Source organism: Rattus rattus, chromosome 4, assembly GCF_011064425.1.
Source record: "Rattus rattus isolate New Zealand chromosome 4, Rrattus_CSIRO_v1, whole genome shotgun sequence".
NCBI lineage: Eukaryota > Metazoa > Chordata > Mammalia > Rodentia > Muridae > Rattus > Rattus rattus.
Window position 1 is genome coordinate 134,121,078 of NC_046157.1, and position 15,725 is coordinate 134,136,802.

Sequence of the window (15,725 nt, forward strand, 5' to 3'; positions counted from 1 at the left end):
TTATTTTAGAAGCCTGGTCATAAGTCTGCCCATCTGGTGAGGACCTCCTTTCTGTCACAGTAAATAGCATCACACACTAGAAATGCAATGGCTCACACTGGCCGAGAGGAAGGGAGAGATGAGGAGGGGTCAGGCTCAGGGAACTAGCTCATTTCCTTCCTATCACCACTGACCCCCTTACCAATGACCTCTCAATAGGCTCCACCTCTTACAGTTCCAGTGCTACCACCCTGGGAGCCATGCTTCCCCACACACCTTGGAGACAGCTGTATTCGAACTCTCTCCAGCTCTACATCCAGATTCCCTGAGCGCTTCTGCCTGCTCCTGTGATAGTATCTGTACCACAGGAAGTAGCAGGCACTGTAAAGTGGGTTTTCCAGGAGTGCTGTTTTGGGGAGACTCCCAAACTAGAGTTTTAGGATAGACAGTTCTCTTGGGTTTCATAGCTACTTGAAACAAAACACAAGGAGGCTCTCCTGAGCTACTCCAGGTTAGCCAGGTTTAAAAACCTTACCATCATACAGATTTTCAGGAAAATGAAAACTAAATCAGAATTTCCAATTCTAAGTTTTGTCACACAAGTTGGTAAAAATATGTATCTTAACATGTAATCACACAATAAGCTAATCACAGAGAATAACTAAAAACAGTACAATCATGTTTGATAAATTCTAGTCAATCTATATGCTGTTCTGATTTTGGGCTACTTTGAATCAGCTGTATGGTCTTCCTTTTTCTTAAAGACACGAGATTAAGACACATGGATGGACCAAGGTGTGAATGTTGAAGGGTCGTCTCTGGGAATCTAAAAAAGATCAAAAGATAAAAGACTCTTGTTAACAAAGTGTTATTACACACACACACACACACACACACACACACACACACACACCCCTCTTATAATCTGAAGGCATTTAAAAACAGAACAAGTTATTAATTTTTCTTTTTGTTAGTTATATAATTTATGTATCTATTTCAATCATTTAGTCACACTCTTATCTTACACCCCTTATCTTATCTTATCAGTACACATCTCATACAGATGTGCTTCTGTTCTTTTGAGGTAGGGTATTTCTGTGCAGCTTAGGCTGCCCTTGAATTCGTGACCTTCCTGTCTCAGCTTCCAAAGTGCTGGGATTACAGATGTACGTCCTCATGCTTGGATCCTGTCTTTTCTGTCTGGTTTGGTGTTGGGATGAAGTGAGTGATACAGGGCCTCTTGAATGCTAAGCACATGCTCTGACACTGAGCTGCACCCCAGCCTTTGCCCTGACAGACTTCTTACGTTTGGGATGACCTAGAGCATCACCGTAGCCTTGAGGGCTCAATGTACTATTGGGATTTAAACCCATGATTCATGTGTGCTGCAGGAGGAGTGCCGTGGAGAGATGGTTTCTGGGACAGCTCTGGGTGTAAGTTTTGTAGCTGGCAAATAGAACAGTTCCTGTACAGCGTGTTAGCAAGGCATGGAGAGGTGTGCCCAGAGACCTGACAGTTTCATTTCAATTACTTCTATTAGTTTGCATAACAGATACGTTCTGCATAATTGAGCAGGCCAGAGATCTTGTAAACAAGGCAATCAAAAGTCCACGTCAATTGCATTTTGATAAAATATTTAAGCAGGCAATCTACCATGTCCTTTTGCTATTAGTGGGCTACTTCTCTAGAGTCTGAAACAATTAAGCCGACACTTGAAGACGTGTGGAGGTGTGTAGGAAGCGGTGAGCGGAGGCGAAAGGAGACTTTTCATAGAAAAAGATGGACACGACCTGCAATGTTGTCATGGTTATAACATCCGAATCAAGAACATTAAAGTCCATGTATGGGGTGATGGCAGTGGGGACTTCCCTTACCATGTCAGTAAACTGGTCCTTACAAGCCATGCGAATCACTTCAGGTGTTGCTGGGCTATTCAAGGGGAAGATGTCGCTCAGCCCTCTCTCCTTGCGGGCAGTGGTCACTGCATCATATATGGCAAACAGAACGGAGGACCCCAGGAACATCCCCGCCTCACCCAACCCCTGAGAAAAGCATAAAAGGTTGTTAGGAAAGCAAAGTTCTTCAGGATTAATCTCATACACAAAGGTGTGCACACATGCACACATGCACACATACACACATGCACATGCACACGTGAATGCACACACACCTTCTCTGGCTTTATCACTCCTAGAAAGAGTCTGTCCAAGTAGCTGGAACTTCATTCTCCTCATAGGAATTTGTGAGTGGGATTCTTATCAGAATACCTGATGAAAATACCCTAGGACAGCAGGCATCTAAAAGCATCATTTTTCCACCTAGGTCATGTTCTGAAGACCATGTCCACAGTGCCTTCAGTTCCTGTCTTTTAATTAAATTTTTCTTTTGTAGAGTTTGAGCCAGAACTGGAAGCCTCATGTGTGCTGGGCAGGTGCTCTACCTCTGAGCTACCTAGGCCCTTGGTTTATTTGCCTTTAACTTAAAACCCAAACGGAATGACCACAGTAGATAGTGAAGCAGTTTCCTGTCCTCATGTGGGCCCCTTACCACGTGTTGGGTGGAACGAAGAGCATGAGGGGATGGTGTGCCTCAAGATTCACCAGTTAGTTTTTTTTTTAAAATAATTTGATTTGTGTGTGTGTGTGTGTGTGTGTGTGTGTGTGTGTGTGCGTGCACACGCACACACGTGCATGCAGGTAAGCCATATATATGAGGATGTCTATGGAGTTGGAGATGCTGGCTACTTAAAGGCTGTGTGCTCTGGAAAGCATGGAGCCAACACCTCAAGAGTCAGTGACTGTGTAGAGCAAAGCGCTGGTGTGGTGCTTGCTGAAAGCCCAGCCTGGGAGAGCCTGCAGGAGGGAGCAAGTCTAGGGGAGGGTTAAAGACTAGAGAAGGAGAACTCTGAGCTTCTACACTTTGCAAGGTCGTAGTGACCCCAGCCTAGTGGAACAAGACACCAGAGACTCCTCTGCACGCCTCGCTGGATTTCGCTTTGTTTCAAGGTCTGGAGTGAAGACTCTATTTGGGTTTCTGGAGTTTGTGAGCAGCACGGCTCTGCCTCTGGGGATTTACAATGGAAAGGAGAAAGCAAATTCATGCTTCATGATCTTTTAGCAGAGGTGGCTGTAATGTGCTGACTTCTGTCTCTCTATAAGCATGTGTTGAAGGGCCAACCTGTCAGTACCTAGGGACGAGGCTGCATTTGGAGATGAAGTCTTTTAAGAGGTGATTAGGCTAAAATGAGGTGTTTCAGTTAGGGCCTTGTCTAGTGTGACAAGGACAGAGTGAGTACAGGTGACCATCAGTAAGCCAAAGAAGGTAGGACTCAGGAAACCAAGCCTGCAAGTGTGTCTGTCATTCAGGGACTCTCAGAGAGCAGAGCCACATGAGAGAAAAATCCCTGCTTCAGCTACTCGGTCATGGTATTCTGCTAGGGACCAACTGATTTGCTCCCTACCAACAGACAGAGAGGTCGCAGATTCTCACCTTGGATGAATAAATGGCTATGGGGTTTCGAGAGCGCACCATAGTGACGTAGAACTCCTCTGGTATCTCGGTAACAGTGGGGATTTTGTAGTCATCCGGACCCCGAGAATAGAGCACCCCTTTTGGGGAGTATTTCAGCTCCTCTATGGTGTAGAATCCCATGCCTTGGATAAAGGCTCCCTCAACCTGTGGCACAGTTTGGTGGGTGAGAAGTCTATCATATTGGCTGAATAGATATCCCAGTGGGAATGAAAGCCACGCTCTGAGGCTCCGTAAGTCACTCGCAGACACTCTGTGGCAGGGCCTCCCGAGCGTTCTGCTGCTGTCATCTTGCCTGCTGCACTTGGGACCTCACTTGTCTGACACTTGCCTTGTCACTGTTCCAAATCTAGCACGTTCCTTCTCATCTTCAAGTCTGTAGGGCATTTTCCTCTGATTATTCCCACTCTGCCTGGAAACTCTTACTCACCTTCCAAGTTCCACATGAACAGTGACCACCTTTCTGAAGCCCCTTCCCTCAATCCACCATTGGTTCCTTCCCTCCCTCCTCCTCCCTCCCCTCTCCCTTCCTCCCTCCTTCCATCCTTCCTTCCCTTTCTTCTTCCTCTCCCCCCTCCCATCTTTTCAGATACAGTTTGCTATGTAGCCAAGGCTGACCTCAGACTCACAGTCTTTCTATAAATGGGGTTGACAGATGTCCCTTTGGGTATGGCCTGAACACACATACCTGCCCGATATCCAGGGCGGGGTTAATGCTGAAGGCAGCATCCATGAAGATGTCAGTCCTCAGGAGCTGCACAGGGGGAGAAATGTAACATGGACAATGTCATTTACTTAAAAGCTTTGTTTTATGCATGTATGTATGTATGTATGCATGTATGTATGTATGCATGTATGTATGTATTTTAAAAACAAACCAAAACCAAAGATTATTTATCTGTCCCGGGTCTTTTGCTGGCAGGTCAAATTGGTTGCTATGTGCAGACAACACATCAGTGTTCGTTTGCCCCTGTGCGGCTGAGGCCTGCAAGCATCGTTCTACCTTGTGAGCCCCGGTCAGACAGTCCACTTCAACCTCAGAGCAGGCTGCGCCATAGACATAGTACGGGTAAGGGTCACCTTCCTCCTTCTCCCAGTCCATGTTTGTCTGGTAGCCTCTGAGAAGAGAAGGAAGTGTGGAAAGAATGTCACCTCTCCTTCAGTGGTCATGACATGGCTGTCACCTCTCCTTCAGTGGACATGACATGGCTGAAGGGGTCCTGAGATGACAGGACAGATGGGCTGCAGGCAGTGTCTTACCCTGTAGCTGGGGGCCTGCTCCCCTTCTCCCTTGAGGGACTGTAAGGTCAGGGCCTCAGGCAAACCTCAGCAGACTTGGGAGGGGATACAGACCTGGTGTCTGACCCTGCCCTCCACTGTGCAGGTGCAGGGCTGGGCCGGATGTTTGCAGGGTGGAGCTCTGTAACTGTGGAACTTTTGGTGGACAATGGCTACTGACAGAGGAGCTTCTGCCCTGTTTCCCTCATTCCCCCTGTCTTCCTTCCCTACTCAAAGAATCCTTTGGCCATACATTAACACCAGTTAACCATGACTACTGCCCAAGTACAATGCAAGCCAAAAGAAAAAAAAAACATTTACTTGAAATATCCAGTGGCCGAGAGACTGATCGATTCTTCAAAGGCCTTTTTAACCTGAAAAAGATGATTTGGTTCAAAGAAATAGAAGTTTACGGGAAGTGATAAAAGTACCTTCCATGCTGGGCTTTCTTCTCGCTTGTTCCAAGGTCCATGTTCGCCTTTACTCCTTGAGAGACCTGGGTCTGAGTGCACGGCACAGAGCACGCTTTGTGGTGGAGGGGCTCGGCGTAGTGCTGGATGCACTCTGGGCCTCTCACTGTGCTGGTCACACCACATGGCTACTTTATGACTCGTCACAGTGTTGTTCTTTCAAATTATAAGGGCAGGACTTGCCTGATAGCCAGTCGTACAGCACAGGGCAGCAGCCCCAGGCTGGTTGCACTTTAGAATGTGTACTACTCGTATGCTCAGTGGAAGACCTGGCTCAGAAGTGATGCTGGATCTCAGTGAACATATACACCTTATCCGTTTGAGAAAGTAGGAGAAAACACTAAGCTCTTGGATGGGTGCTGCCCACCAGTGCATGCATTTAGGACTTTTACCTGTGTGCATGAATGGGTGCATGTGTGCATGCCTGAGTGTGCATGTTTGTGTCACAAGTGTGTGTGTGTTTGCATGTGTGAGTGTGTGCTTGTGTGTATTTGTGTGTGTCTGTGTGTGGATGTCTGTGTGTGTGAGTGTGTGTGTGTATGTGTTTGTGTGGGTCTGTATGTGTGCATGCATGTATGTTTGTATGCATGCTTGTGTTGTGAGTGTGTGCATGTGTGGTATTGCTTTGTCCTGGCTGGGATAGTAAAGAGAAAACTCACCCATTCCTCCCATTTTCCTTTGGGGTTTTTCTTGATGATAGGTTGAAGACGGTCCAGAAGAGTCTGGCAGGCATTCTGAAAAGCAAATGTTTGGATTGACATCAGAACTACAAGCACAAAGAACAGCAAAACGTTAATGATTTAGGAGGATTTTAATGGTGGCTGTTTTACAGACTTGTTTTTGTCTCTTGTAGGGTGTCTTAAGTTTGGTTAAGGTGTGGACTTTCTTCAGAAGAAAATGTCCTGCAGCTCGCAGGTCAGCAGTGTTGTTTAGATGTGCACTAAGTAGAAGGCCCCTCGGAATTATTGTAATTCTCCGTGTCCATTTACACAAGGGAAATGATGGCGTGCACACCAGTCTATACATTAATCAGGTTCAAAATAACAGCAGTAACTTAATTGAGATACTGTTCTCACCTCTCTCTCTCTCTCTCTCTCTCTCTCTCTCTCTCTCTCCATCTCTCTCTCTCTCCATCTCTCTCTCCCCCCGACTCTGTCTCCCTCTCCCTCCCTTTTTTCCTCCCCCTCCCCTTTCTCTTCTCTTTCTTACCAAGACCTCATTCTATAACCCTGCTGGTTTTAGACTCATGGCAATCCTCCTGTCTCAGCCCCTGAGGACTGGGTCTACCGTGGCTGGCTTATTTTAATTTTTCTTGTCTCATACATGTTGTGAATATTTTCTTTAATGTGTTGTAATTTTTATTTATGATCTTACTGGATAGTTTGTGTTTTTTTAAAGATTTACTTTGTTTGTTCATATGTGAATGGGAGCCTGTGTGCATGTACACATGTGTGTGCCTCCCAAGGCCAGGGGAGGCCTGGATAGGCTGGAGCTGGAGCCACGGGCGGTTTGAGTCTCCCACTGTACCTACCAAATTCTAGTCCTCTGGAGAGCAGCAAGCATTCTTGTCCAGTGAGCAGTGTCTCCAGTCCCCAAGTTTATGTTTTTATGAAGTCAAATTTATCTACCTTTTTTATTTCTGTGGTTTCTAAGTTGAGATTTGCTTTACAATAAAGATTTTCTAATGCCAAGATCAGAGAAGAAAATGTCGTTGTTAAAAAGAAGGAAAAAGGCAGCAGGGGCGTATGGAGAGATGACACACGGGTCAGGAGCACGGGCTGCTCTTCCATGGACCCAGATTCAATCCTCAGCACACAGGCAAAACGCCAGTGTGCGGGAAATAAAAATAAATATTTAAAAAAGAAAAAATGTAAAGTCGAATAACAATTAACAATATCTTTTTTTTTTTTTTTGAGACAATATGTCTTGGTGGACCTGAACTTACTGTTCTAGACCAGGTTGGCCTAGAACTCAGACAGATCTGTCTGCCTTTGCTTCTCCGGTGCTGGGATTACAGGGACATGTCATTGTACCTGGCTTAAAAAGTATTTTGATGTTGGTTCTTTACTTTAGCTGGAAGCTTTTTTTTTAAAATTTTGTAATTATATTTATGTACAGAAAACTTGGTGTACATTTAACCCAGCTTAGTGGCAAGTTCTTTAGCCTTCACCTTCTCCAGCTTGGCAATGCGAGCCACAGACTTAGGACCCAGGACGTTGCCTCCCCAGTGGCGGCGGATCTCGTCATATCTGTCATTATAATTGGTCCTAACAGCTCCCATCAGCTTAGCCAGAGCACCCTTGTCTTCCGAGTTAACCTGTGTGAAGGCAACAGTGGTGCACGTCTCCCTGTGGACCAGGCGCCCCAGCCTGGCCTTTCCCTTGATGATGCAGTAGGGCAACCCCACCTTTCAACACAGGACAGGCAGGAAAACCACCAGCTCAATGGGGTCTACATCGTGGGCAATCACCACCAGCTGAGCCTTCTGTTCTCCCCCAAGGTGGTGACTGTATTGACCCCTGCTCGGAGGACAGTGGTCTCTCAGTTGGGACGTCCCCTTTGCCAGCGGCTTTCTTCTCAGCAGGGCCAGCAGCCTGTGCTTCTTCTCCTGCTTTGTCTCTGGCCTGTACTTGTGGGCAAGCTTATGCAGCTGAGTAGCTGTTTGCCTGTCCAGGGCCTGGGGGAACTGGTTGATGGCAGGAGGTACCTTGAGCCGCTAACCTGCAGCTTGATGTAGTGGGGCCATTAAAGAAGCACGTTAGATCTCTGTTGGGCTGGAGGTACTGCCCAATGTCAAAGTTCTTGGGCCTTTTGTCAAATAAAGGATTGACCACCTTTTTGGCCTCCCACTTCTTGACAACGGTGGGGTGGGTGGGGTGGGGGGTGGGCAGGGGGAAGGGAGCCACCTTCTTCCCCTTGGCCTTCTTTCCTTGGGCACCTTGCTCGGCTGGAGTAGCTGAAGGTTTTTTTTTTTTCCATTATTTTTGAGACATGGCCTCACTGTGCAGACCAGACTGGCCTTGAAGAATCACAATACTTTGGTCTCAGCCTCTGGGGTGCTGGGATTGTAGAGGTAAGCCACTGTTACTGGCTCGTATATGTTTTTAAAAGTATCACACTTTACTTTTCTGTGTGGGTGTTTTGGTGCAGACCTGGTGGTCAGAAGAGAGCACTGGATTCCTGGGACTGGAGTTACAGACAGTTGTGAGCTTTCCTGTGGTCGCTGGGAATCAAACCTGTCACTCAGGGCTCTTAACCACTGAGCCGTCTCTCCAGATCCATCATACTGACTTCTTAAAAAAAAAAAAAAAACAAAACCAAGACAGGGTTTCTCTGTGTAGCCTTGGCAGTCCTGGTCTTTGCTCTGTAGACCAGGCTGGTCTTGAACTCAAAGATCTGCCTGCCCTATATTCTGAGTACTGGGGTTAAACACATACCTTGACACGTCTGGCTCCCACACGTCTTTTAATTGTCTTAACTCAAAGTATATTTTGGCCCTAAATGTGGGCAGAGAGATCTCATGATAACATTGCATCACAAAGTGGTCATTTTGATGACTCGAGATATGCTCATTTTAACTGTAAAATATTGGTTGAGTGAACTGTGGCTTAGTTGGTAGAATATCCGCTTAGCATACTGAAGCCCTGAGTTCGACCCCCAGCACCGCACAACCAAGGCTGCAGGTGTGAGGTCTGAGGTCATGGAGGGTTGTGCTTGGGGCAGGCACGGCATTCCCCCAACCTTCAAGGCATTCTGGGTCATGCTAACCTTGGGCCTTCTCAGACTCCTGGGATGCAGTTCACACCAAGGATGCCAACTGAGACTAAAGTCTTTCCCAACCCTTTATTGTTAACCACCTCAGCAGAAGATAAAACCAGGAAGACAGCCACAGTGCAACGATTCCTCTGCCTGCCTTCACTTTGCTGTGTTTAACTTTTTATCAACACCTGTTTTCCTCTTCTTCCTCCTTTTCTACTTCTTTTCTCCTCCTCCTCCTTTCTTCTCTTCTCTCTCCTCCCCTCCTCCCCCCCCCCCCTCCCCCCCCCCCTCCCCCTCCCCCCCCCCCCCTCCCCCCCTCCCCCCCCCCCCCCTCCCCTCCCCCCCCCCCCTCCTCCCCCCCTCCCCCCCCCCCCCCCCTCCCCCCCCCCCTCCCCCCCCTCCCCCTCCCTCCCCCCCTCCCCTCCTCCCCCTCCTCCCTCCTCCCCCCTCCCCCCCTCCTCCCCTCCTCCCCGCCTCCCCTCCTCCCCGCCTCCCTCTTCCCCCCCCCCTCTCCTCCATGTTTTTTCTTCCTGCTGGAGGACTCTCCACACCTGCTAGGTGTATTTTTGTCCAACCCAGCTGGGTCATATCGTGTGTGAAAAGGATCCTGCCTCACTTTTTCTGTAGTTTTGGGCTCCAGAGGGAGAACTTAATTTTGTGTCGAAGATGACACATTTATGCCTGAATGAATTGTGCAAAATGAATGCAGCCACCTACATATCTTAGCAAAACTGGAATTTCCCGGGGCATTTCCTTGGGCATTGGTTCTGTGGCTGTTAAGAAGGATGATATTAATTAGACTGTTCTTATGGTTAAACAAGCTTAGCAAGCGCCCCGAGACAATGTTCAATAGGCATACTGACTCGTCAGAGCCTTTAGTATGTAGGCATGCGTCACAGGCCTCTTTTCCCAAACACAGTGACTGGAGAACCTTTGCACTTTGAGTCCAGCACTTTCCAGAACCCATGCCTGGAGGAGCATTCTGGGAAACTTCCTATGACTCATGGAGACACTTTACAGTCTGGAAGCTTCCCTTCTTATCCAGGCATGGTCAGTTTGTAGAGCTGGCCTTTATGGGAGACTAATAGCCCATGGGTGCTTTCTAGAGTTTGGGAGTAGAAAGGAAGGAGGTGGTGGTTGTAGTTCACTAATAGTTCTTTGATGGGGGTGACATTTGTATCCTCAGTTTTCCAGAAAAGGAAATGGGTCCCTGGAACGGTTATTTGTTTGGCCCAAACTCTTTATGAAGCCAAGATGGCACTTCCCCGCATTGCTCTGCTGTGCTGGGTGAGAGGGAGAGACTTTCTGACCCAAGACGAAGAGAGGGAGGTTGCTGCAACTGGGTTAAGATCGCAGCCCATGCCGCGGAAGCACAAACGATTCTTCCTGAATTTGCTGAGTGCACCATAGCTATGCCCCTTCTCACCTGTGCCCCCCCCCCCCCCCCCCCCCACCCCGAGCTGAGGACCAACAGGGCCTTGCGCGCTTGCTAGGCAAGCGCTCTACCACAGAGCTAAATCCCCAACCCCTCACCTGTGTCTCAAACTCCATAAAGGAACAAGTATAACAAGAACTCCTCACCACGGTGGCTGGGGCCCAGAAATGAAAGGCAAATCACCTGCACGGCCTTCCCATTGATGTCTGCTCCCATGGAGCCCGCGGTAAAGACGGCGTTGGGCACTGTGACGGTGCTCGTCTCAACAAGGTGCACGTACGACTTGGGGATGTTGAGTTCTCGACTGGCTACCTGCCAGATGCAGAAAAAACAGTGTTTACTTCATCGACTAAGCCCTGTTCCAAGTGAAAAAAACCTCACCTTCTAGAACTGAGCATGATGCCTGATTGTCCCACTACGGGACAGGCACTCAGTTTGGTTTTAAACTGCACGTCAAGGACACACTTCTTTTTGTACACAGATGGCTGCGTAAACGGCCTTTTTTGTGCCTTCTTTTCTACCAGTTTTGTAGAGGCCAGGCAGTGGCGTGGCCACTCTGCAGACAGGTTTAGAGTACACAAGGAGGGCAGCTTGGTGCTCTGGGGCCTCTGGGTCACTCACACTCTTCTGCGGGGTGTTTTCTACAGGGACGATTTACAGGCTTAGGGTAGTGGTCAGAGACGGCCCAAAAAGTTTGTGTGATTTACTAGTTCTGAGAACCTGAACAAATGTTATTTATTTTAAAAGTATTGGTCTTTTTCTCTGTTCTCATTAAGAAACTTTTCATATGAGCATTTTTCATATGCATTAAAAACAAATAACCATGTTTTAGGACTGGCAAGATGACTCGGTGGATAAGTAAATGCAAGAAAATCAGTGTTTATGTTAACATGTGTATATGTATATATATATATATATATGTATATATATATATATATATATATATTGGGGTTTGTCATGTGTCTTTGTACACGTCTTTATCCTATGCTCTCATCTGTCCCCCTCCCATATACACTTTTAATTCAAATGGCATACTGGACAATCGATATTTCATATTAACAAAAAGAAAGAAAATTCTATTGCAATGATCTTGTAGAGCAGTAGAGAAACACTTTGAATTAGTCGACACAACAGTGGCCAGCCATGTGAATGGATTCCTTAAGCAGAGTGTAGACATTTTTCTTTGCACACCATTCACTTCAGAACAGAAGGGTTTGCCCAAGCCTCTAAGCAGGTTGCCAGCTGTGCCTGTGGTGACTGTGGGTTTCAGCCTCACCAAGTGTGAACCCTTGAGAGCCTGAGTTCTGTCATGTGAAACATTCGTTTCTACTCCAGGATCTGAATAAACACATTCTTACTCTGAGTCATTACCATGCATTTTAAGAGTGTTTTTTTAATGTGTAGTAACTGGAATCCCAAACAAACAAAACCCTAGAACAAAACAAAAAGCCCCAAACCCCAACAAACAAGGGCTCAATTCTCTTGGTGAAGGAGGAATGACATCGTGTTTCCTCAGTTCTGACCCCTTCCTTCATCACCTTGTGTTTTTTTTTGTTTTGTTTTGTTTTGTTTTTTGTTTTTTGTTGTTTTTTTTTTGTTTGGTTTTTTTTTTGTTTTGTTTTTGTTTTTTTTGTATTCCTGACATCAGGATGAGTCTTACACTTGGCTCGTGTGCTCAGCGTGTGGGATCTCTCTGACTCAACGTGGGAATGACTGGCCTGGTGCCCATGCGATCCAAACACACTTCACAGTGGAGAGCGGGAGCTCTTGTCTCACCTGAATCATCTTGGTGTGTAGGCCTTGTCCCAGCTCACAGCCACCATGGGTCAGCAGGACAGAACCATCCAGGAAGATGTGGACCAGGGCAGCTGCCTGAGGGAAACAATCGTCATGCCAACTTTGGAAACTGAGGGAGCCAGACGCTTCCCTGGGAGTTCCCCTGAGGCTGTCAGACCTGTTCCTTTGATTTAACCAATCTCTCTTTTCTCATTGTGGACAAGAAAGCCCTAGACAACCCCTCGCAAGACACCCTGGACCCAAAACCATCAAGCTTGACGTGTGAGTGAATGTGTGCATTTATCCTCCCTCCGTCCCCAGCATCTGTCTCCTCAAGGGCTCAAACTGGACAGCACTTCAGTTTTCTTTGCTCTCCGGGTGTGGGAATGGACTTATCATGACTGGAACTCACACGAGTAAATTCCCAGGCACACTTTCCCCCGGGTACTGGAGGACTTGCAAGGACCTGGAGATGTTTTTGGTTTCCAAAGGCTGTCTTTGAGAATGGTGGTGGGGGAGGAGGGTGTGCCCTCAGTGGAGAGTCCTGCTCAGCCACAGGCTGGTGGTGGAGCCTGAATGCCCAGCTTTAATGAGCTCCCACATGATGCTGTTGATGATGAGATTTGGGATTAATTTAGTCTACCTTCATCAGTTTGTATGCTAGTGACTAGAAGCCTAGAGACGGGAAACAGTGGGCCCCATCCAGATGCCTCGCATCACACGGGTGGAAAGGAAAAGATAATGCCAGAGCTTGGACTCCCTGAAGAAGCAGTTATGGTGAAATGAGAGAGGGGCCAAGAAAGGGATCTTTTGGTTTATAGCAGTTTGCTCTTGAAACTTGGCCTGGCACTGTTGAGGTCTGGCCTGTTACTCCGTATTGTAATGCTAAAAACTGTCCCTGGTTGCTCCCAGGGGCAGGGAGATTCTGTGGACCCCAAGTGATGCAAGGTAATCTTGCCCCACAAATTATCCCTGATTGGTGAATAAAAATGCTTACAGCCTGTAGCTGGGCAGAAGAGAGAGAAGGGTTTTGGCTCCTAGGCAGGGGTCTGAGGTAGGGACCATGAGGAGATAGAGAAGGTAGAGAGAGGAGACAATACCATGGGGTAGGTGAATCATGAAAACGGGGCCATGAGGGCTGCCCAGTTGGAGTTCTGAGCTGCCCATATGGAACATGATAAACTGATAACACGGAACAGGATAACTTGGTGTTATTGATGAGGAAGAAGATTTAATTGTCTGTCCAGTTCTAGTGCTTTAAAGGATACACACACACACACACACACACACACACACACACACACACATATATATATATATATATATTACTGGAACCCACAAGAGTATATGATGTATGGTTTTGTTTCTTTTATCTGGGAATTGAATGACCAAAGACAGGGTGGAAAACCCCAATGAAGATTAAATATTTTCTACAACATGACATTCTAGTAATATTAGGGTGCAGTTACTCAAATGGGTCCCTCTGAGAAGGACCTTACTGCTGATGCTCCCCAAGACTCTAAATACTATATCTCGGAGGTCTGTCCTGATAGCCATGGTTTCAGCCCTTGTCTGAGTCTGTGTTCTTTCTGCTAAGGGAACCGCCCTTCATTTCTCTGTCTCCAAAGGGACACTGTGGTTGCCCAGATTCCCTTCCTCGTACATGAGCCTTTCTTGAGAGAGCCAGCCCCTCCATCTCACCTGATTGTAGAAGGCCATGGGGACTGCAACGCTAAACTTCATGGGGACGACCGCAAGCCCCTTCTTCTTCCAATAATTGTTTTTGTTGAATTCTTCTGCAGCCTGCTTCCTAGCAAAGAAGGATGACTTCTGTAGACACTCCTTCCAGCATCTTCGCAAAGGTTCAGGGTTAAAGGTCTGCTTATAGGCTGTCTTGCTGATTCGCTTATACATGTTTATTTCTCTAATCTGAAAGGTGAGAACATGCATGCATTTTTTGTCATATGTCTGATATGGAGAAAGTTTGTCTAGAAACACTTCTAGTATAGAAACATGCATATATATACATATATATGTGTATATATATATACACACATATGTGTGTGTGTGTGTGTGTGTGTGTGTGTGTGTGTGTGTGTGTGTGTGTGTAAAATGACAACGACAGAAACCAATAGAAACTACTAATGGCTACTTCATATGCCCCAGGCTTTGGATTCAGATTTCAGTGAGCTTCACAATAACCCTGAGAAACAGTAGAACGCTTCCTAGTCCTGTTACCAATTTGTTGGCAAGGCAAAGTTCTCCGGATTCAAATTCGTAATTACTCCCAATTGTCCTCACTTTACCCCTGAGAGTATTGCACGCACCAAGCAAATGCTTGTCCACCAAGTTATGCCTCTAGCTCTCCTCACAGTCTTAGGCTGTGACAAGATGTTTGCACAAAAGGCTGCTGTGAGCATCCCGTCCCATTTCTGTCCTGGTGTAGTTTCCCATTGACTCTGGATTGACCTTGTCACTTGCCTTTTATGATGGGACCATACATAGTGACACAGACAGAGGCTTGAAAAGTATTTGCGGATTAGAGCAAGTCACCTCCTGGCTTCTCTCTGGAATCCTGTGACACCCTTCCCCTGTGAGAGTGAATCTGGGCAGCTTCCTGAAGGATAAACAGCTATAGACCAGACTTTTCAGCTGAGGCATAGTCAGATAAGCCAGCCAAACACTCATCAGAAATGTCAATAATGAGAATACATGCCCATAAAGCCATCTTGAATCATAGAGCTTCCAAGGAGCTGGCCTAAGACCAGGAGAAGCCCACAAGGAACCCACAGAATCCTAAGAAATAGTATCTCAGATGGAAGCTAACTGGGTTTAATGGTTCACATACTACAATAGAAAATGTAGACTGGTAATGGACAATGAATTTTATTTTCTTGAAACTGTATATAGAGATTGTAGGAGTTTAAGACACATGCCAACCAGCATCGCCATGTCTTACTAGCAGGTTCTAACTCCTCACCTCTTCAGGGAGTAAGTTACATTTAGATGCCACCGCCGCTATGTACGCTTCCACTACCACCGTAGCCTGAGGGAAGCCAAATCCTCGGAAAGCTGTGTTAGACGGCAAGTTGGTTTTGCAAGCCCTGCCCCGGCACCGGAAATTTGGAATATGATATGCATTTTCAGACTTCAGCACGATAAAGTCTATCACCTGAATTAAAACAAAAATAACTCTGATCATCTATTCGATGCTGTACTTGGTAGATAAAGTGAGGGCCATGGGCTCTCTGGAGAGGGTGCATCACCATCTCAGATTCGTCGGGAGTGCATCCTCCATTGGTGTAATATTCAACGTCAGCAGCCTTGATCTTCCCATTATTCATGAAGCCGATCTGCAAAGTGATAAAAGGGAGATGGCTTTCTCAGTCAGCTGCCGTTTCCTGCAGCCACACTGTGCTGTGCACGGACACATCTGAGCATACTGACAGCCAGTGCCTAGGCCAGACTCATGCTTGGCGACGACGATCGTCAGAGAAGCG

At 46.9% G+C, this 15,725-nt stretch overlaps 1 protein-coding gene across 1 annotated transcript in view; it reads right to left on the bottom strand.

Annotated features, from left to right (window-relative positions):
- Positions 1–751: 751 nt before the first annotated feature.
- Positions 752–15,725, bottom strand: part of LOC116898188 (aldehyde oxidase 4) — a 64,665-nt gene continuing 49,691 nt past the window's right edge. The window contains exons 24-35 of the mRNA XM_032899552.1: positions 15,492–15,578; positions 15,206–15,397; positions 13,927–14,154; positions 12,226–12,321; positions 10,633–10,761; positions 5,915–5,989; positions 5,107–5,159; positions 4,511–4,625; positions 4,196–4,261; positions 3,469–3,654; positions 1,854–2,021; positions 752–805 (exon numbers count right to left, since the gene is read on the bottom strand). Of these exons, the coding sequence (XP_032755443.1) occupies positions 752–805; positions 1,854–2,021; positions 3,469–3,654; positions 4,196–4,261; positions 4,511–4,625; positions 5,107–5,159; positions 5,915–5,989; positions 10,633–10,761; positions 12,226–12,321; positions 13,927–14,154; positions 15,206–15,397; positions 15,492–15,578 (1,449 nt within the window). The remainder of the gene's footprint in view (positions 806–1,853; positions 2,022–3,468; positions 3,655–4,195; positions 4,262–4,510; positions 4,626–5,106; positions 5,160–5,914; positions 5,990–10,632; positions 10,762–12,225; positions 12,322–13,926; positions 14,155–15,205; positions 15,398–15,491; positions 15,579–15,725) is intronic.